Genomic DNA, 23399 nt, shown 5'->3' with positions numbered 1-23399 from the left:
GAGCAACCAACTGCATCTCAAACTCTGCAAGTTGCAGTCAGATCTGTGGTCTTGTTATGGCCCTCCAATGGCGATGATGAAAAAAATGTGGCCAAAGAGGGTGGGGTAATAAAGAGGCTTTGAAACCCGCCCACCCAATGCAAAAGTGTGTGCTCAAGTTGGCTCTCCTAAGGAGGCGTTGTCCCCTCCTTCTTCTATTTTTGAGGTGTTTGCACAAGAAGTGCGCTACCACCATCTACAGTGCTAAGGGGACTCCATTTATTCTCAACCTGAGAACTACGAAGGTCTCCTAACCGAAGGTTTCCTAAACGGGCGTTCACCCGACAGAAAGTGGATACCAGAAATGAACTAGAATGACTTATCTCTGTCTAGAGCATCTCTGATGTGGCCCTCATCATCAAAGTTGCCCATCTCTGAGCCATGGGAGGATTTTACTGTGTTCTGACACCCACACTTGCAAACACATTATACACACTCAGTATTACCCTCTCAAGTAGCACATCAGCCAAGTTTTTTGTTTTTTGTTGTTGTCTTTTTCGACTTTATTTGATAGGACAGTGTGAGAGGTGGACAGGAAGTGAATTGGGAGAGAGACGGGGAGGGGTCGGCAAAGGACCCGGGCCGGGAATCGAACCCGGGTCAGACGCATTTCAGGCGAGTGCCCTGCCGTTTGGCCACGGCAGGGCCAACATCAGCCAAGTTTTCATTGGCAATAATTAAGCATGATAAGATTGTACCCCGATTGGTGTAGTATACAGACAGACACCACACACATACACAGAAGGACAAGGAAGGTGGTTCATTTGTAAAGGAGGTGAAGCTAATCTGAAGGTAGTGGGCTAATAAGTCCTGTTTCATTACTAAGTGATTCATACAGCTTATTTATTAGTGTGTTTATGATTTTCTTTCGGCTAATTTAGTCTGATTTTATCACTTAACCATCTTCTTGGAACACCCCTATGCTATACAAGCATGCACACACACAAACCCCCAAAGCCACAAACATTATACAGAGCTGAGCTGGGCAGTTATGTCCTCTCTTTAGCTGGTCCCTCTCAGCTCTCCCCAGTGCAGGTTTCCTGGGTAGATACAGTGCCCTCCATAATTATTGGCACCCCTGGTTGAGATGTGTTTTTTAGCTTCCAATTATTATTATTTTTTTCTAAATAATATGGGACCTTAATGGAAAAAAAGAGAAAAATCCAACCTTCAATACAAGTGCATTTATTCAGTGGGGAAAAAATCCCACATAAAGAAATAATTATTTGACATCAAATAATGTGTGTCACAATTATTAGCACCCCTGTTGTTAATATTTTGTACAACCCCCTTTTGCCAACAAAACAGCACCTAATCTTCTCCTATAATGTTTCACAAGATGGGAAAAGACAGAAAGAGGGATCTTCAGCCATTCCTCTTTGCAGAATCTCTCTAAATCATCCAGAGACCTGGGTCCTCTCCTCTGTACTCTCCTCTTCAGCTCACCCCACAGGTTCTCAATGGGGTTGAGGTCTGGGGACTGAGATGGCCATGGGAGGAGCTTGATTTTGTGTCTGGTGAACCATTTCTGTGTAGATTTGGCCATATGTTTAGGGTCATTGTCTTGCTGAAAGACCCAGTGACGACCCATCTTCAGCTTTCGGGCAGAGGGCAACAGATTTTGATTTAAAATGTCCTGGTATTTCAAAGCATTCATGATGCCATGCACTCTAACAAGGTTTCCCAGGGCCTTTGGAAGCGAAACAGCCCCACAGCATCACTGACCCACCCCCATATTTCACAGTGGGTATGAGGTGCTTTTCAGCATGCACATCTTTCGTGGCACGCCAGACCCACTTAGAGTGTTTGTTGCCAAAAAGCTCAATCTTGGTCTCATCTGACCAAAGCACACGGTCCCAGTTGAGGCCCCAATACCGCTTGGCGAACTCCAGACATTTGCGTTTATGATTGTGAGTGAGGAAAGGTTTTCTCCGTGCATGCCCTTCCAAAACAGCTTGTTGGTGTGTAGACAGCGCCTGATGGGTTGATTTGGAGACTTTGTGACCCCAGGATGCTACCATTTGTTGTAATTCTGTAACAGTGAGCTTTGGAGATCTTTTGATTTCTCTTACCATCCTCCTCACTGTGCGTGGTGGCAAAAGAAACTTGGGTCCTCGTCTAGGCTTGTTTACCACTGTTCCAGTGTTTTGAACTTCTTAATTATTCATCTCACAGTGGATATGGGCAGCTGCAGTTGAGTGCCAATCTTCTTGTAGCTCTGCCTGGACCTGTGAAGGTCGACNCACATCTGCCTCACTTNTATGCTGTGTTCCTTTGTCTTTCTCATGTTTAAGAGTGAGTGGATAGAAGAAATGGCCTCGGTGTCACGTCATATTTATACCCCAGGGAAACAGGAAGTGATGAATTACTAATTAAATGTTCCTACAATGCTCTGGTAAACTGTTGGTAAATGCTAAAGAAATACTGTAGAAATGTCAGAAATGCTTCAATTAATTTATTAATTTCCTGGAATTGTTAAGGGTGCCAATAATTGTGGAACAGGGTGATTTAATGAAAAAAATATAATTATTTTTCAGTCAGGGATTTTTTTTATTTTCTTACAATTCATTTGAGTTGAAGGCTACATTTTCCTACAATTTTCAGTGTGACAGTATTCTTCTGCAATAAACACTGAATTTATTTTAAGGCTTTTAACACATCTCAACCAGGGGTGCCAATAATTATGGAGGGCACTGTATTTAAGATGCCTCTTAGCTGTTGATGTGGAGCTGGTGACATCCGAACAGCTGATGAATGTTAAATGCTTGTCTGTCTGTCTGCCTGTGTCTATCCGGCTCCTTCTGAATAGATGCCAACAGGGGTGATGCAGCATCTGCCCATTTAGGATACCTGTGTAGTTGGTTATATTTGTTTGTTTGTTTTTGAGAGAAGGAGACAGGATAATATGTAGGATGTCTGATGAATCAAGAATTCCTCATTTCTCAAATCTGAATTGTGTGAAACCACGGCCACTGTTCAAAGCATACAAGTGTGCTTTGTGTAACTTTGCATTCTCTTTTTTTGCCTTGCAGGATGCATCAGTTCACATGCTCATTTTAAGACGTATAGATTTTTCTTTACACTTGCAGCACTTGCATACTAGTGTAAATGTAATGTATGGCCATTAAGGTGTTTGTTATTCTGCTGTGTGGTAGCGATTGACTGCTGCACAACATTTAACAGATTGCAAAGGCTACTTTGATCCTTGAGTGAACCTGATGAAGCAACATCGAAACGCGTTGTTCACCAAATAAACTGTTAGCAAAGATACCAGTGTGCGGTGATTCATCCTTGATTTATTTGGATTACTCTTACTGCACATCACCAGCACCTGGACAGTGGTTGTGCACAGGGACTTTACTTTGAGGCTTAGTTTTAAGTTGCAATGCAATTCCACAACAGTCAGTAACATGAAAAGTATAGCCTGGCCCTGCATCATTGGCGAAGCTGTGGAACCTACGTACAGTTGCTATTCAAACTACCACTTATTTAACTGCATAACAAGCCTAACTTCCTGTCCTTGCCTTGTACCTTTTGGCCTTGTGCTTCGCTGACGCCCTGTCTCCATGGAGAAAACGATACATTTTCCCCATTGTCAGCCTAGGCACAACAACCTTTGGGGGACTTTTTTCCCTATTCAACCTCCTGTTTGAGAATCAGAGTTACCTTTTGAATTATGCTTTTGTGAGATATTGAATGGAAATTATCTCGTCAATGACGATTTGCCTCACATCTCGAGGCCACAAGCACAAGTCGAGGACTGGGGGTTTGATTATGAGATGCATGGACCCAGAGTGTGATGGAGGGACAGATTTTGCATCCTACCTTTTTGTGTTTTGTTGTTAGCAGTGGAGGTCAGTGCCACCATAAAGCGATTAGGTCACGTGACAAGCCTTGCGAGAATACACAAACACCAAGACGGTTCAAATCGGTCTCAGGATGCCATGTTGCCTCCGCACACATCGAGAATATTTCTAGACGTGGACCCTGTGAAGTGAAAGGGGCGTGGTCAGAGTGACATAAGAGAAGAGAGGATCATTATTGGTCCAGTTGTGTGGCCTTTGAATCCATCCATCCATCCATCCATCCATCCAATCCATCTAAAGAACACCACACACACACACACACGCGTTGGGTCACGTCGTATCAGATGAGGGAGCTCTAAAGATGATGTCCAGCAGAGCAGGTCAGCAGTATTGATGATGAGGCAGAGCTCCGGCCATGCTGCTGCCCATGTTGACCTCACCAGTGAAGGCTACACTATTGATTACCTATTTTCACGCAGCCAGCCAGCCAGGCGGGCAGTCCGGCAAGGCCCACGCACACCACTGACCCAACAGGGGGTCTACTTTTACATCAGCAGGCTTTATAGAGCTTGAAAGCGAATGTGACGTGTAGTTCCGCGCAGGTGGTCTTAGGGTGGGTTGCACCAACATAGCTTAACTTAAACCTAGTTTAGGCCTAAACTGGGTTTAGTTAATCCATGTTTAAACAGGGTTTAAATAAATCTGAGATGTGTTGCACATCTTAAATTTAAACCTGGATTACCTAAACTGGTTTAATCAAGGATTAAAGTAGATTTAAATATGTTCATCAGCCACCAATGATGGGTAGGTCAAATGTATGCCTAAAAACATACATTTATTATTGAATATTTAACAAACAAACGATCACACATTGAGTTGTATGGGGCGGGGATAGTCGTTCACGTTCAGTGGTCTGGAATTCGGCCTGTTTGACATTTTGTAAACATTGAATGCGTAGCGGCCGTTACATTGTATCAAAGTTAAGATACCGGTAGATCGCAATGGAAACACAAGACAGGCGGCATAGTGGGACTGTACAAAGAAAACATTGACCCGCTGACGGCGAAGGTATATTAATATTAATCCCGAAGCAGCTCTCCCTCTCCAACTCCTTTGATGGACAGGAGAAAAGTTGCTAACTTTGCTGCTTTGCTAACGTCACCAAGCTCCACCTATATCATGTCTGTAGGCTACATCAATGACGTTTTTCAGCACCAGACGTCAAGTGGTAGCACCACAGTTAATGCCCAAAATGTAAAAGTAATTCGTCATTGATGTAGGCTAGGCTACAAACAACGAACATGCTTCGTAGATGCTGACTTCACTTTACAGTCCACATTGACGTCTACTACAAAACGTCATTGGAGTTGGACTCATGTCCACCAATAACCTGTCATATTCCAACATTACACTTCGTATTAAATGTTTAGCACTGATTTTAAACGAAATGGCAATGCATGATTCATTTCATGAATTTATAACCATTGTAACAACTTGGCAAAACATTAATTTAAAGTCCGTTTCGTTAAGAACAAGCTGCAGCAAGGCTAGTTTTTACTGTAGGCTAAGCGAATCCTGTTCACAAAGTGGTCTCTTGTTACTAAGGTAATGACCTAGCCTACTCAAAAGGGCATACAGAACACACATTCCACATAATCCGATGGCGATTCTGTTTTGTTTATTTTATTTACACTGCATCAACAGAAATGAACATCTCGGTAGTTGTAGTGGTACTACCTAGCACTTCTGTTCTGACTCCACCGTCCCGCTTGCATGAAGTTTGTTCACAGACGTGACGTCACTGGTTGGGTCCGACCATGAAATAATGGCTCGTTCAAAAAATCGAGAATCCCCAGAAAGCCGACCTAAAACCTCGGGAAAGTGGGAGTGAACATTTGGTGACGCAATGTCAGATCGATAATTATCGAGGTTGATCTCTGGCGGAAGTATAGAAGAACGAGTTCCCGAGCTTGTGTTTTGTGTGACGACACACGCATCATCAACATGGCGCCCATGCATGCAACTGACATGTAAACAGTATCATAAATGCTAAAATATCATCTTGTAATCACTATCAACAACACCAGTCAATGTCATTCAATCGCAGATGCACATATGTCAGTAATGCTGGTCTCTGGCTGTTTAATTTAGCTTTCTTCAGCTAAAATTATATGTCGTGGGTGTGGAGGCTCAAGGTGAGGTGAAAAAAAGAAAAGAGAACCAAAACAAAACACGCATGAATCCCGATTGTTCCGGGATCAGCGGCGTTCATGCGCCAAACTCCAGAACTCGATTGTCATGTGAGCAGTGTCGTCAGCTGTCTCAAGAGGTCCCGAGCTGGTGAAGGCAACATAAAAGTGACAGTCGCCGGACCATCTACAATGACAGCAGTTGATTATCCTTTTAAAGACATATCCTTACTATCTTCAGATGACACGTTTTTTAAAGCCTACTTAATTCTACCGTTTTGTTCGTCATATTTTGGAAAATAATTGGTGAATGGAATTATTTGTTATGGCTATGGCTCATCAATTTCTGTATTTCTGCTCAGATGACTGAAGAAGGAGGTTATTTTAATGCAAAAAGAAAGGCTGCAGAGCATGGGAAAGCCATTGAGCTCATAAGAACTCACTTGAAGAACTTTTGAGTGACATCATTCAATGCAAATTAATAAATCAAATCATATTTGCTTATTTATGTCATTATCTATTTGTAATAGGCCAGTTAAGTTATATTAGGGGACCTGACTGGACTTGTAGACACCAAATAGTTCACCATCCATCATCTGGAAACAACATGTGGCGATAAGCAACGAGAATCTGGAGAATGGGTGCCACAACAGACTATTAAGGCCTATTTTGTGAATCTGAAACTCACTATTGCTGTAGAATTCAACAAGGTTTAGCCTATCTTGAATATTTATGCGTGTAACTCTATCTTGTAACTCAAGCAGACGAATAACAGCAGCCATGTTGTCCGAATAACGCATTTAAACCTCCTCCAGGGGTGGCTTAAATTAATCAGACAATGCAGGTTTATCCTTGGGTTAAAATCACTGGTGCAACAGACTCAAAATTAATCTCAGTTTAAGTGGGGTATTCAATCTGAGTTTAGCCATGGATTAGATTTAACCAGAGATTACTGGAAGCTAAGTTTAAACTGGGTTTAACTTTGGTGCAACACAACTAAAACTTAAACTTAGATTAAATGTAGATTAAAATTTAAACCACGTTGGTGCAACCCACCCTTAAAGTCTTAAATTTCATTTTCGCCAAATAAGGCCTTGAAAAGTCTTATTTTGTCTTAAATTTTCAACCCAAATGTCTTAAATTTGTGGAGCTTAATTTAGGGAGGAATAATTATGTCAGCCATGTGATGAACTTCGCGACGGAAATCGGGAGTTGTAGCCATGTAGTGTAATTTAGAACGCATTATTGAATTTTATTTAGTGTAAAGTTTTATTGTGTATAGTTTTGTGTTTTCAAACGGCTACATTAATGTAAATAACCAATTGGTTTTTGTGCTTCATTTGAACCTGTGTATGATCGTGCGAGTTGGTATTGAAAAGTCTTAAAATGTCTTAATTTTGACTTGGTCAAACCTGTAGACACCCTCCGCGTTCACGGGACCGTAGCCGACCATCTAACAGCACGGTAGCGAGTAAATATCTTCTGATTCCAGTCATTATATGCGCTGGGTTACACATGCTGTTTTAGGAATTTAATTTAGATTAACCCTTGCAAAAGCATCTGTATTTTATTCTGAGGCCGTCTGCATGAAAAATGAGAATAAACACACCCTGCCAAATCATTGGTGTTTGGTACGAAACCACATGTGTGAAGCCCGTGGCACAATTCAAAGGGGATCAAAATATCATTTTAATACCGCAATTGGATTACATGCTAAACTTTTCAGCTAAAAACGCAGCGAGGACCTATACACACAGTGTCATGATGGCCGTCCTACATTGTGGTTTATCCTGATCAGGAATTCCTGTGTTTTTTTTCCTGACCTAAAGATCCATGTGTAAAACCATTGTCACCATCGAAAGCTTTGCGTTACTGCACAGTATGTCATATGACGCGCACAATGTGCTCTGTGTATTGTTTTCATGCTTTATTTTTGACCTTTGCAAGTCACAGCCCTAAATCTTAGACACTGCTAAAGCTCTCTGACCAACAGACACCAATCATCACAGTAATGGCACGAATAGGCCAGATGCAACTTGAGTGACATTGGTGACGGATGTAATTGACTTTGTATTGGAAGAGGCAAAAGCGATTTGGGCGACTAGGGCGACAGTTTGTAGTTGGACGTAGGCAAATGTTATGCCAATGAGCTATGATGCGGTTCGGCGACGGCGCCAACCGGAATGTCGGAATGCTTGCATTCTGCTTTTAACGGGCATACTCTGTCGCTTCTATTCCTCGTGTCAGTCTTGCTACACAGTGCAAAGATTCTCTGTCGCATATTCTTGTTGCTGCTGGTGTGTTTGGCCGGTAAGTTTTCACTGGCGGGCAGAGAATCAGGCAGGCAGAGAATCAGACACCACCAGTAGAAGATGAGCACTAATGATCATCATATCAGACACAGCAGAAAGAGACACGCACCGATTGTTTTTATCAAATTTGCACGTTTGAGTCTCCACACATCCATGTGTGAAGCTGTACACTGCACTGAGTAATTGAAATATGTGAGGATCAGACAGGATTATTCATACTGTGTGTGTCCGCTGTGCCTCCAGCAGTGTTTTGTGTCTGTATTAATTCACGGGTGATTCACAGGGCCAGTTGACTGTAAGAGGAGGCCTGTTTTTGCCCACGGTCTGTGCTACAGATATAGTTTCCTGTGTGGGCTGTTTTGTGAAATCTTACCCATTCTTAGCATTGGATGCATTTCTTCTAGCCGCCAGATTTGTCTGGTGTACTGACAACATTAGCCAGGCTCCTCTACTCCACTGAGCCTAGAACTCAAGAATAACTCTCTCACTGTCACTCGCTCACCACAGAAAATGCCTGTGAAGATGCATGTGAGCGAACAGACACGATGCATGCACAGACGGACGTTATTTTGAGGCAAGCATGAAATGAATAAGAACAGTCCACGCCGATGGCAGTAGCCAGTAGTTCTCCTGAAATCCCCGTTTCTCTCCCTCTACTTTCCCCCTTGTCTTTCTTTCTGCTGCCTTTAGCTCTCTATTCTCCCGTGTGCTCATGTGCTTCTGACATTAATGGAAACATGCTGGTCAATGGTGTGCGTGTGTGTTCTGGCTCATTCTAACCCAGGTTTCATTACCCAGTTGGAGAGGATGCAACATATTAAGCCTAGACACCCAGCTGTCTGTCTCACACACTATGCACAATATCTCTTACACACACACACACACACACCCACCTGTTAAGTGTGAATGACTTGAGGTGACATGTGAAGGTGTAGCCAGATTGTGTGCTTATGCTTGTGTAGGAATATTACAGTGGCTGTATTCAGTGTTTTTTGTGGGTAGACGACTTCAGTAACAGTTTCTCACATTAATCTGCAACAGCACAACTTGAACGCTAGCACGTGCCACTTTCAGAGGCAAGGTCTACGGCAGGGGTGTCAAACTCGAATTGACCGAGTGCCAAAATGAAAATCTGGAACTAAATCGTGGGCTGAACTCAATATTTATTTATTTTTATAAAAAATGGACTAAAATTGTGTGTGCATGCACTAAATGCTCATAGTTAAATGTCATGCACACTCCTTCCCAAATACGGTAAATCAAATGTGCCTGGGTAGGTATTGTGTTGCATTTGAGTGTGAGCGGTTTCATTGACCTGTGCCCACTCGTATTCCTGTGGCCAGATTTGGCCCCCGGACCTGAGTTTGACATCCCTGGTCTTACGCAGGGGACTTGCATAGTCGACGTGAGCTAAGCACACCGACTCATATGTCTAAGGCAGGGGTGTCAAACTCAAATTCACTGAGTGCCGAACATACATTAATGGTGAGCTAAATGCCTCGATTCATAATGGTGCCTGAAGCATAGCAGTGCACAGCATTGCAACCGCGTACATGCATTGGGAAGTGTTGATTATGTAAGCTCCCGAACTAGTCATCCTCTTCCTCTCTATTACAGTCTGTGGCAAGCCAGGGATATAATAATAACGCATTAATTAAAAGGTAGGCTAAAACCAATACTTAAACACTAAGTAATGAGTTTAATTTTAGCTGTGGTCGTCACACAGCAACATAGGCAGTGAGCAGTGAGTGTCCCGATAGCAAGAGATGGACTATTAGGCGATATGACTAAAAGGTTGACCCCTGTGTCTTTTTCCGCATTCAGCAAAGAAATGTATAATATTTAGGGCTGAAAAAAATATTAGATATTTTCTTGAAAGGACTGGACTGACCAGAATAACATGATCGAGAGTCCAGTGACTAGAACTGGTAAGTATTTTTCTTTACGTCATTTGAGTTTAATTTTAGCAGCGGTCCGTCACTCGGCAACACAGGGCAGTGAGGAGGAGCTGGATAGCAATAGAGAGAGCTAAGCCAACCATGCAACCACAAAGTGAGACTGTAAGACAACAAGGCTGAAAGATATAGAGTGACCACTTGACAGCCAGACAGCTTGAGTATACGATTGTGTGACAGACACTGACACCAACGTCACCGTGACACTGATTTTAGAATCAAGTTTAGGATGTTTGTCTATCTATGCCTTTCAAACCCGCTCTCACTTACACGCTTGCTCACACACACACACACACTACGCACACACTACACACACTACACACACACACACACACACACACTACACACACACACACACACACACACACACTCCACTGCTTATTGATTATCCTGTTAAAAGTCAGATCAGTCCAACTGCATGTCCTCCACTTCGTCTCTGTCTAGTGTAAACTGTCTGACTCTCTGTCTTTGTATGGGTCTGTCTGTGTATCTGTCTTTGAATGGGTCTGTCTGTCTGTCTGTCTGTCTGTCTGTCTGTCTGTCTGTGCATGTGGCCACGGCTACCTGTCTGGATGATTAATGTCTGTCCACCATTATGGGTCCATTATCCATATACATTGTGGCGGTTGCGTTAGCTAATGTCCGTCTGTCCTTCACCCTTCTTCCTCTATCCCTGTTCCTCTCTCTTTTTCTCTCTTCATGTCTTTCTCCCTTTCTCTCTTCCTCTCTTGATCCTTCTTTTTTTCTTTCTGGTCATGGCCATGTGTTTAATGAGCTCTCCCAGCCTAATCAGCTGTAGTGGTCTCTCTCTCTCTCTGTCTCTCTCTCTCTCTCTCTCTCTCTCTCTCTCTCTCTCTCTCTCTCTCTCTCTCTCTCTCTCTCTCTCTCTCTCTCTCTCTCTCTCTCTCTCTCTCTCTCTCTCTCTCTCTCTCTCTCTCTCCCCCCTAATGCACATGGATCTCCATTTTACAGGCTCATCTGTACCATACTTCCCTAATGGACAGACATCGACACTGGATGAAGCAGTACACTTACCTGTGAAAAATGGCTGTAAATAAATGCACACATAAGGATACCCAAAACACACACACACACACGAAAAGACCACCAGAACACCACAGAGACTGCACTCATACAGATTTGTGAAATAACAGTACATTGTTGAATTAATTCATCCCAAGTCTCTGGTGAATTAGCGCCGTTATCCACTGGTGCTCTCTCACCCAAAGCGGACCTGATTTCATCATATCATTTCCATTAGAGGAGCTCTGTAGCTAGGCTAGCTTTACAAAAGTGTACGTGCGTGCGTGCGTGCGTACAGTACACACATGTTCTCCAAGCTTCTGTTTGTCTTGAGGATGTACTTAGTGGTGGTGTAGTCTGGTTCTTTTAAACCTAACCTTAATATGAGCTGCATAGATACGGGGGTGGGATTTGTGTTGTGTAGGCTGGCCATTGACGTAGAAACGCTGTCTTCGTAACAGGCCTGTGACTGTGTTTTCTATATTTACCGCACGCATGGTATGCTTGCTTTGGTTAAAAGTGTCTGCTCAATGTAATGTAATTGTGTGTGTGTGTGTGTTTGTGTGTGTGTGTGTGTGTGTGTGTGTGTGTGTGTGTGTGTGTGTGTGTGTGTGTGTGTGTGTGTGTGTGTGTGTGTGTGTGTGTGTGTGTGTGTGTGTGTGTGTGTGTGTGTGTGTGTGTGTGTGTGTGTTTGTGTGTGTGTGTGTCTTCACGAGCAGGCGCAGCAGCAGCAGGCCAACAAGCGTCCGAGCAACAGCACCCCTCCCCCCACCCAGCTGAACAAGATCAAGTACTCTGGCGGCCCGCAGATCGTCAAGAAGGAGCGCCGGCAGAGCTCCTCGCGCTTCAACCTCAGCAAGAACCGCGAGCTGCAGAAGCTGCCCGCTCTCAAAGGTACACTGAAACACACACACACACACACACACACACACACACACACACACACACACACACACACACACACACACACACACACACACAGGATGAACATAAAAATGTCATGCACTATCCGCCCTCGCTCTCACTCTCTTCAGCAACCCACACTCAAAGGTGCGCGCAGACTAGCTACTAGCACACACACACACACACACACACGCACACACACACACAGGATGAACATAAAAATGCCATGCACTGTCTGCACTCGCTCTCACTCTCTTAAGCTACCCCCTCTGAAAGGTACGTGGAGACATACATACACTAGGGTTTCCCCCTGTACTTTATTGCTAAGGCGGCCACCTTGACATGAAACACCTACCACCTTGACTGGGTGTCCTGAAAAGACATATTATGTAACATATTTCATGTTGAGAATGTAATTTTATTAAAGTTGCTTAGCCAAACAAATATACTTTTACACCACTTGCAGTCACACACTCCTTCCAGCCACACAGACGTGCACAAACCCACACACTCATGTGCACACACGAACATACAAATGTCACACACCATCCATACTTGCTCTCTCTCAGCACAGACAGTCCTTGCTCTACATGCACACACACACACACACACACACACGCACACACGCGCGCGCGCAACAATCTAGTAGTTCTGTACGCTTAGGAAAAATGCAGATTTGTTTTGCAATGTTAAGACGCATGCAGTACATATATACACCATTTTCCTCTCTGTGGCTTTTTGAACTCTGCTTTCCATCTGTCTGTGTGGGCTTTCTACACTGCTCAAACATCATCATCTCTCACAGTCACATTGGCACCTATCACCCACACATGGCATACCGCTCTCTCTCACTCACTCACTCACTCACTCACTCACTCACTCACTCACTCACTCACTCACTCACTCACTCACTCACTCACTCACTCACTCACTCACTCACTCACTCACACTCTCTCTCTCTCTCTCTCTCTCTCTCTCTCTCTCTCTCTCTCTCACTCTATCGCTCACTCACTCTCTCTCTCTCTCTCTCTCTCTCTCTCTCTCTCTCTCTCTCTCTCTTTCTCTTTCACACACGCACACCCACACACCCAATGATTGAAATATGTACTGTACGTTCCTCAACTTTGGAGAGCAGCCTTTCAACCCTTGTGCTGCTCTTTGCTGTGACCCTGGTGTGTGTGTGTGTGCGTGTGTTGTCTTGCTTGGCTGGTTTGCTGGTCCGTGGGTGTTCTGCTTTTCCTTGCTGCCTCGACGCGGCTGACCTTCTGTCGTCTCCCACTAACTAGTGCAGCACAGGAGCTTCACTGAGGAGTGTGTAAGTTTGTGTTCATCTTTGTGCCCAACATGAGCTCTCGTGTGTGTGTGTGTGTGTGTGTGTGTGTGTGTGTGTGTGTGTGTGTGTGTGTGTGTGTGTGTGTGTGCGTGTGTGTGTGCGTGCGTGCGTGCGTGCGTGCGTGCGTGCGTGCGTGCGTGCGTGCGTGCGTGCGTGCGTGCGTGCGTGCGTGCGTGCGTGCGTGCGTGCGTGCGTGCGTGCGAGAGAGATTAGTCTTTCACCAGTAAAGGCTGATGCATAGTCACGCGGTGCCGATTGCGGGGTAAAGCATAGACGTACTGTCAGCGGGGGGTATTGCCTCATAGTCGACCTACATGCGAATGCGTGCGAAAGGGCGTGGTGTTTTTTTTCCCGCCGAAAATTCAAGAGTGGGGCAAGGGGGGAGGGAGGAGGAGATTTTAATGACGTCAATTCACCTCCGTGACAACAGGGGGCGAACTAACTCATTCAGTTGAGCCCAGTCCCTAGAATGAATCACAAAGCTAATCAGCTGGCTATGTAAAACGTAATATTCCACTAGTAGCCTACTTCTAAAAGTTGGGGCATAATTAGATGGTACAACATCAGTTTATTTTTGGTCAAGTACTACATGAGATTAAATGCAAGACAAACGCCATTTTAAAAGACAATAGACAGCATGAATGGCCATTCACACCTGGGGCCTAGTAGTAGCTAGCCAGCTAAATCAGTCACAAACTCAAAGCTAGTTGACTAGCCACCTGAAACGTAATTCTACCACTAACAAAGAGGCTTCTTGCTATTAATTTAAAAAGTTGTGGCGTAATTAGACATGAATGATAGCATACAAGATTCTCTCTTTATTCATGTTTTACAGTTCAGGTGGTTAAAATGCCAAACAAAAGCCGTTTTAAATACAATACATCTAATGGCCATATTAACAGCTAGCTTAGCAACTGTCAGCCAAACCCATTCAAACTCTACAGGACATTAGCGAACCCTGTTTTAGAAGCTAGCTAGCCACACTACTTGTACTATATACTGTATCAACAAAGAGGCTTCTTGCTATTAATTTAAAAAGTTGTGGCGTAATTAGACATGGATGATAGCATACAAGAGTCTCTCTTTATTCATGTTTTACAGTTGAGGTGGTTAAATGAAACAAAAGCCATTTTTAAATACAATAGATAGCCTATCTAATTAACAGCTAGCTTAGCAACTGTCAGCCAAACCCATTCAAACTCTACAGGACATTAGCGAACCCTTTTTTAATGAGCTAGCTGCCACACTACAAAAGAACAAAGAGGCTTCTTTGCTACTACCACACTACAAACATATCATTTCCATGATGGCCTTTTATGGATATTTCTAATTGATTTTTTGGAAGTTGTACTACTGAAATAAAAAACAGTTTCTCTTCTCCCTGTCAAGTAAACTCCAGTGATTTCCTGCCAAGTCATCTGCATCGTGTTTTTCGTTTTCCTTCAAACCTCCGCGGTAGGGTAGAAGAATAGAACACAACTGACCTATCAGGGCTGAGTTCCCCCCGGACTGCCGTAAGCGCATTGACCAATCACCGTCTTCAAGCATAGCTCAGCTCACGGACATTTCAGCCTGGGAGAAACATGCGTGTACTGCAGCCAGGGGTCGTTTTGTCGCTGCACAGGGGGGCGCTGTGGCTCATTCTCTGTGCAGAACCCCCGCGAACGCGCGACTCTAAACCCCCCTTAAGACAACTCTCAGAGCTGTGTGTGGGGGCAGAGGCACAGACAGGGGAGGCAGAGAGACCATGGGAAAGAAAGAAGGAGAGGGAGAGAAAATTATATTTTTTCCTGTGGATGAGAGGGGCAGTGTGATGAATACGGAGGTGATTGGCGGGGGATGACCAAATGATTGTTGGTCTGTATTTCATAAGTGGTCCAGTGGCCAGTGCACGAGATTTCCAAGTAAGTCGTGAGAAATGGCCAAAGTTCTGCCATCAATCTGCGTCTGGGCGAAACAAGTTGCTAGCTAAATGTCCTTTACATATCAGAACCAGTAAAGTAATTGGTTTCTCTTCCATCATCACTATTACATGTGGGCCAACACCTAAATGGTTTAAAAGACTAGACCACCATACTGCGTGTGCAACATCAGTAGCATGCCCAAGGCAGTAATATGCCGGGATCAGTACGGTGAGACAACATCATCTCATGATGCATGAATCAGTGGATTGCTAATGACTTATTAGCCTACGTGAGGCTAATTATAGCTCCTGTTATAGTGCTGCAGGTGTAGATATGCCCTATTGCCAATCCCCAACGTCACACACCAGGCCCTCTCTGCTGTATCAGAAATGTGCTGTTAAAATGTTATAGGGAGTATTTTTGTTTGTATGTCAGCAGGATCGAAAAGTTGTGAAAAGATTTAGATGAAACTTAATGGAGTTGTTGTTTTCTTTTGAACAAGCCTTTACATCACCAGGCGTGTCTTATCTGTCCTCAACACAGCAGCCTCATGTATACCATGACGGGGTGATTTTCAACCGTCACTACTTCATAAGAGCACTCGTGACCGCCTTTTATAGCAATAGTGAAAAGCCTTGTTTGTGGCCACTTCAGCTTTGGATAAGGTTGCTTACATGCAAACCACATTCTTCTTACTGGTACTGCTTCCTACTGATGAATGTGCAATTTTCCAATTGTAGGGCCAACTCACTAAAAATTAGGTCATGGCTGACTAGCTCTACTCATACCAGCTGCATGAACAAACATGCTTGAAAGGTCACTTGGCTGCTTCAGGTCTGTCGAGGTAGAGATGGTTTCTAACCGTAGCCAGCAATCATCTCTGGTCGAGGTCTGTGTGTTTGGGATTGAGTGACAGGATGGACTAGCATGGCCCACGTGGCCTAGTGGTTAGAGAGTTGGTCTTTCAATCTAGGGGTTGCAGGTTCGAATCCCCCCTGACCTCTCCCTACATCTCCATCCATGGCTGAAGTGCCCTTGAGCAAGGCACCTAACCCCACACTGCTCCGGGGACTGTAACCAATACCCTGACAAATGATGACTAAGTCGCTTTGAATAAATGAAAGCGTCAGCTAAGTGTAATGTAACTTAATGTAACGTAACTAGCATGACTGGAAGGTGTGTCGTCCCCATCACTCTCAGCCTCTGCTCAGTACAGGACAAGAAAGCCAGTTCTGCAGCCCTTCTAGTTTTATCAGTACACCGTGTAACCAGGGCTTGACATTAACTTTTTCACTAAGTGGCCACTGTGGGAGCCCTATCTCACGCCTTTCGTAAAGTATTCACGTTATAAAGTATTCACATTATTGCCCGTTTTTCGTGGTTGGGCAACGAAACGCTGCCTATTCATTTGAATTGCCTCACTGCTGCTATGGTTATCCAAGCGTCTGCAGGGGCGGGGAAGGGGTGCTGACAGAACACTGCTGATACACTCGGGACTCTAATTCGACGCCCTTTCGGACGGTACTTACGCCTTATGTCATACGACCCTAAACCTAAACCTAACCTTAACCCTACGAAACCCTAACCCTATCCTTAACCTAAGCCTTTGACTTCGATATTCGATATTCGAATATAAGTCGAATGTTAAGAACATTCGAGACATTCGAACGAATATTAATTGGCCATTAATATTCGAATCTGACATGGGTATTACTTTTTGGGGTATTTCATTGGTATTGATTAAAATCATCTCCTTGTAAACATCTCAATTTATTTTTTCCATGGCTGTTTAATCGCAACAGCTGTGTTGAGGAGAGTCGCGTGCGTGGCTCATCTCTCTGTGTTCCGTATCAGGACACTTGCGGCAGGCAGTCTCCCCCAGAGTCCGCTTAACAAGCAGATGAGTGCTGCAGAGTTCCATTCAAGTGAATGGCTACAGTTAATAAACAAAGCATCATCACATTACTTTCTGGAGTTGTTGACGAGTTTCTGGAATTATGTGATTCAACCCACAAGTACCTGTGATTACGCCATAACTTCTTGTTTTTTGGATTTTGACCAAATTAGCTTCGTTGGTCTGGGTGTCAGATCAGGCAGACTCCAGGTGATGATTTTGTTAGCATGCTTTTAGCATGTTTTTAGCGCACTGCTAGTTTGTGTAATGTTCGTTTTTAGACGAGAGGAGTCATCTTACCTGGACCTCCAAACACACTACCTAAATGTCCGTCATTAGTGATAGAAAATACATATTTGTTGATATTGGTGCTGTGTGCTCAATTCTCATGATTCCCATATGATCCAATTCAAATTTTAACTTGGGCTACAAGTTTGACATGGCTGCTAGGTTTGCCATGTTTTAATCTGCATTCACACCTCTAAGTACCGTCTTCTTATAAGTGCTGAACGATCGCTAAACAATAATGGCTGGTTGAATGCATGTTGTTAATGGGCCATTAGGCTACATCTCTGGTTGGAATAGCCTTTTACTAGTCACTGACTGGGGGAAAGAACAACTTCAGCTTGACATCAGGTCTAACTGGGGCAATTTTAATGGTAAAAAATATGGATAAATATTCGAATATATTCGAATATCGTTTTTAATTTAGAAAAGAACTTCGACTATAATTTTTTGGGCAAAAGTCAAAGCCCTACCTTAACCCTACTTAGCCCTAAACCTAACCCTAAACCTAACCCTAACCCTAAACCTAAACCTAAACCTAAATTGTTTGTTTGAAATGTTTGATTACCATGTGACGGTACCGAAAGGGCGTCAAACTACTGGGTCCCTAGGCAGCAGTCGTGAAAACTTCACGAAAGGCGTGAGCTACGGTTGACTGTGGCTAGTGTTTTTCCAGAGTCACTAGCCATTCAACTATTCTATTAGCCACAAATATGGTATTATTTTTTCTTCTTTTTTTTCTTTATCAGATTTCAGAATATAAGTTGCTAAAGCAAGAAGATGAGTGCATAGCTTTCTACTGTATATAGAAATAAATCAAACAAATAGAACTAGAGTAACTGAGCTTTCAACAAACAATTGATACACAAGGGGCAAAATAGATGAGCCAATTGGCTAGTGACACTGAAATTGTTACTAGCCACAGCCAAGTTTTACCAGCATTTGGCCGGTTGGCAGGTGCCAGTGTCAAGCCCTGCCTGTAACAGTGCACTTGATATTTGAAGTAAGCTTATGTGAGATGTTTGAAACAATATGTAAACAAACCCATGGCCCTATTAGCTGGCCAGGATCTCGGAAAGGGCAGAACAACGAAAAAAGATGGTTTCCAGCTGTTTTTTTCTACTGCTCTATTCATCCTGGTTTCGAAGACTTCTGTCTTTCTCTCTCTATTTTATTTCCCTCTCTTTATTGTCTTCTGAGCTGCGTTGTTCACTCCTGCCTTCCACTTTCACTCCTCCCTTTCCCTTCTTCTTCTTAGTCTTCCTGTCTGTATTTTCGTCTCAGCTGTGGTGTCTCCTGGATGATGTGGTGTCTGTGTGAAGCACATGACAGTAATTGGATCATTGTTACGGGTGTCTTCACTAACTAGGCCACTGCCACAACACAACAAACAGTGTCACACACACGGAGATTAGGTCTGGCCTCTGGCACGCACGCACGCACACGCACACACACACACATCTCCTATGGAATAAAAAGGCTGCAGCTGTGAGTCATGAGACAATACTCTCTCTCTCTCTCTCTCTCTCTCTCTCTCTCTCTCTCTCTCTCTCTCTCAGTCTCTGCACATACACTCACAGCAAACAAATGAATACAAGACCAAAGTACGTACACACACCCTGCAGTCAGACTACACAGAGGCAGGCTTATCATTTTTAGCTTTCTAACTGGTTATCTTGTGCATATTCATTTTAGACCATTGATGCCTAAAACACCTGCAAAAATCAAACGGCAAGTGCCATTTTTGGGAAAAGGTGCTCTCAGCCTCGGAAGCACATACAAACATGAAGTAAATTGTATTTAACAGCAAATACCCTCATCTTGCATTACAACATGTTTTTAATGGGGGAAAAAACCCTCAAATTTCATGATCCCAAAGCTGCGTCATACAGTGCCCGGCACTAGGCTCAATGTTGCGCTACGTAGCATATGGCATCAATGGGTTGATTACAGTCTTGATTATTGCTTTTTAAACCAATCATATACGCTTCATAAATTATAGTTAAAAGAGACCCAGTAATCAAAACAATTTTCTTCCTATTGTATAATTGGATTGGATAAATAATCTAAAAGGGAAGCCCACCCTTTGATTTTCCCATCTCTGCAGTATTTCCAAGTATTACATATACACTTAGATTGACATTAACAACATAGCATAGCAATGTCACCGGAAGTAAATGGTACCATTAGCATCAAGCCATAAGTGATCACTAGACAGAATTAAATAGCTGTTTTGCACTCTGGTGCTTTATAAGTACATTTGATGTTTTATGTGGTGCCATAAACTTCCATTGCTATGTTAAAAACCACTATACTGTCAAACTAGGCATTGCACATAGAGAAAAATCGTATGTATTGTTATAGTACTGGTCTTAACAGCAGATGAGCAATTTCCTGAAATAAGGTGGAGTGTTCCTTTAAGTATAAGAGCATGCGTGTGCATGCGTGCGTGTGCGTATTCGCCAGTATATATTCCTGTGGTGCAAAGTCCTTGGGGTGTGAGTGTGTGTACATTGCTGTGGCACAGAATTCTGTGTGTTCTGTGTGTGTTCTGTGTGTGTGTTGCGCTTGCCTGCTGTAAGTGGCTCAGGTGTGTGTATGTTACAGTTAAGTTCCTTAAAGTGTGCGTGTGCGTGTGCGCGTGCGTGTGTGTGTGTATTGGTCTCTATGACACCAGAGTTCCTGGATGGGCGACCTGTTCTGTTGTAGAACAATGAGAGGAAGCACAGGACCTCTAGCAAAGGCTGCGTCTCCCTAATCTGTAATCCAGTTAGTGTGGTGTGTGTTGTTGTCTGCATAATTGGATGTGTCGGGTTATTTTAATGTGCATAAGAAGGTGTGCGTCATCTTCTGCTGAAGGAAGCAGGCTTTGCTGCACCTCTCTCTCATGACTCTCGTGTACACACACAAATGTCACATAGGTGCAAACCAACAAGCGCACATGCATTGCACACATAGGGGTGTAAATAACACTGATCCTACAGCCGATTCGATTAATCGATGCGTCCACTATAGGAAAAAAAGAAGTAGTTTAAAAAGAAGCAGTAGTGTAAAGAAGTTTTTCTTACTTTTTTCATTATTGCACAATTTTTTTGAGCCATTTTATCTATATTTAACATAAATAAAAATAGGAACTGTTGAATTGAATCAAGTCGAGTAGTGGAGCTGAAAATATTTGAATGATTTGAAGGCTCTGATTTACATCCTTATGCACGCATAGACACACACACACACACACACACACACACACACACACACACACACACACACACAGACACAGACACAGACACACAGAGATATACCCATGGATGTGTATACAAACTACATGCACAACAATATGCACGCTCACATATGTGCACCAATATGTTACATGCAGAACATGCACAGAGACCCATACATGGAGTAGATGATGGATGTACGTATGAAGTATATGCACACCATTATATGCACACATATAGCCTATGCATCCACACAAATGCATACGTAGACACACACCAACATGCAAAACACAGACCCGTATAGAGATTTCAGATTTACGTATAAAGTATACACAACACATACACAATTAGTACACGCATACACAGATACGAACGAGCACACAACAGTTGTGCCCAGGGACGCGCAGACTTGTTGGTTGTGTGTGTGTGTGTGTGATTGAAGAGATGGTGTGTGAGATCATAGAAGGGGAAACATGCAGCTGTATGGTCAGAGGAGCAGTGTGATGTAACACACACACACACACACACACACACACACACACACACACACACACACACACACACACACACACACACACACACACACACACACACACACACAGCATTGCTCTGACTGCCTCCACTGTGTTTGTGTGGTTGTGTGTGAAGCAGTCATGTGCTCTAATCTGTTTGCATGTTTTGAGGTTGTTTGTGTGTACAGCTGATGAGGGGAGACGACTCATGTTTTTGTTCTAAGCCAAGCAAGGCTTTATAGACGTGAGGGTCAGCTGACAACTAGACTGATTTTATTTTGATGGGGATGGTGATGGTGGTTACTATTTTTGTTTGAAATATTGTTATTGTGTTAATAATTGATGTTAAGTCTCCCCCGCTGTTTGCCTGAAGCCACCTGCCATTTGTTGAGAACAAACTTGTGACTGTAGTCAATGCACTGTACAGTCTCAAAATAAAATCCCCTGATACGAGTCTGATAAGGGAATTGCAGCCTCTCTCCCAGACCTCTCTCTCTCTCTCTCTCTCTCTCTCTCTCTCTCTCTCTCTCTCTCTCTCTCTCTCTCTCTCTCTCTCTCTCTCTCTCTCTCTCTCTCTCTCTCTCTGAGGTGTTGTCAGCAGCTCTGCTCATATTCAGCCAGGCGTTAGGTTCAGCCCGTCAGGACACGGGGACAGCAGGGGTGTCAGCTGTTTGTGTGTGTGTGTGTGTGGCATTGTGCTCCAAGTAAGGTTTTTCCCTCACCCATTTTTTCACTCAGATGGGCTGGCTGTCCTGATGGTGTGTGTGTGTGTGTGTGTGTGTGTGTGTGTGTGTGTGTGTGTGTGTGTGTGTGTGTGTGTGTGTGTGTGTGTGTGTGCGTGTGTGTGTGTGTGTGTGTGTGTGTGTGTGTGTGTGTGTGTGTGTGTGTGTGTGTGTGTGTGTATGAATGTGTGTATGAATGTGTGTATGAATGTGTGTTTGTCTGTGTGTGCCCAAGCCTGCACATGTTAAAAAGTAGTGTGTGTGTGTGTGTGTGTACACAGGTGTCTGCCCATGCTAAAATATATTGCATCTCCCCTGAAAAGTGTGACTAAGCACTAATGACGCTGGTGTGTGTAGCTATATACTGTGTAGCTGTGTACCCAGTTTGTGTGTATACTAACTAATCAGTCCTTTCCACCGCGTGTGAGTGCGTGAGTGCAAACTGATGTAATATTTTGTCTCTGGTCTCCCTCTGGCAGTAACCCTGCTGCAGTATGACTGGGCGGAGAGGAGAGGTCTTGCCCTGGGGAAGCAGAGCAGAGGAATGACGGGAGGAAGAGAACAGAAAGAGACTGGAATAGAGTGAGGGAGATGGACGCGGTGGGGGCAGAGAACAGAATGAGCGGAATGGAGGAGGGGGGTAACAGAGATGGGAGAGAAAGTAAGACGGATTGGGGGGGGGGGGGGGGAAGAGAAACGAGGAATGTAGAAAGGGGGATGGGGGCATAAGAGGGATGGAGAGAGGGTGATTAAGGGGTAGAGAGGCGGGGGGGGGGGGTAGACGGGGATGGACTCCTGTGGAGGAAGGAGGCAAAGAAAATTGGATGGCCTGTAGTTCTGGGGTCTCCATCAGACAGAGAGAGAGCTGTCTGGAACGGCAAGACCAAACAGAATCATCCCTAAAAGAGCCAAGAGAACTCAGCAGGCTTTCATGGGGAAACACTGCAACACACATGGAGATCACTAGAGCACACGGATGAACAAATTGGTAGAACGGTGACATGGGAAATATGCAATGAATAGAGAAATTCGTACTGAGTAGAACCAAAGAGCCATAGAACATAGCAAAAGAATTTGCGTTTCAGCCAATCAATAAGCAAACTGTAGCAGCCCTGTCGAGTGAACACCCTCGAACACGCCCATGGTGTGAGCACTGCAACACTGGGCACATGAAGCATATTGATGAACATTGGAGCACATGGGCGATCACTTATAGGAAAACACTAATACACATGGCTAACCAGTGTAATAGTAGAGAAGCATTGTGTAGTGTAAGAAACACCTATCACTTTGACCAAGTCCCC

The 23399-nt window shown here is 43.9% G+C and overlaps 1 protein-coding gene across 2 annotated transcripts in view; it reads left to right on the top strand.

Annotated features, from left to right (window-relative positions):
* The window catches only part of ppp2r5d (protein phosphatase 2, regulatory subunit B', delta), a 51008-nt gene that overhangs the window by 4759 nt on the left and 22850 nt on the right, over positions 1-23399 (top strand). For both annotated transcript variants that reach the window (XM_063191110.1, XM_063191109.1), the window contains exon 3: positions 12044-12218. In XM_063191110.1, the coding sequence (XP_063047180.1) occupies positions 12044-12218 (175 nt within the window). The remainder of the gene's footprint in view (positions 1-12043; positions 12219-23399) is intronic.

This window comes from Engraulis encrasicolus, chromosome 24 (genome assembly GCF_034702125.1).
Source record: "Engraulis encrasicolus isolate BLACKSEA-1 chromosome 24, IST_EnEncr_1.0, whole genome shotgun sequence".
Taxonomy (NCBI): Eukaryota; Metazoa; Chordata; class Actinopteri; order Clupeiformes; family Engraulidae; genus Engraulis; species Engraulis encrasicolus.
The sequence above is the reverse complement of the archived record's forward strand: the minus strand, read 5'-3'. Positions and strand labels throughout refer to the sequence as shown.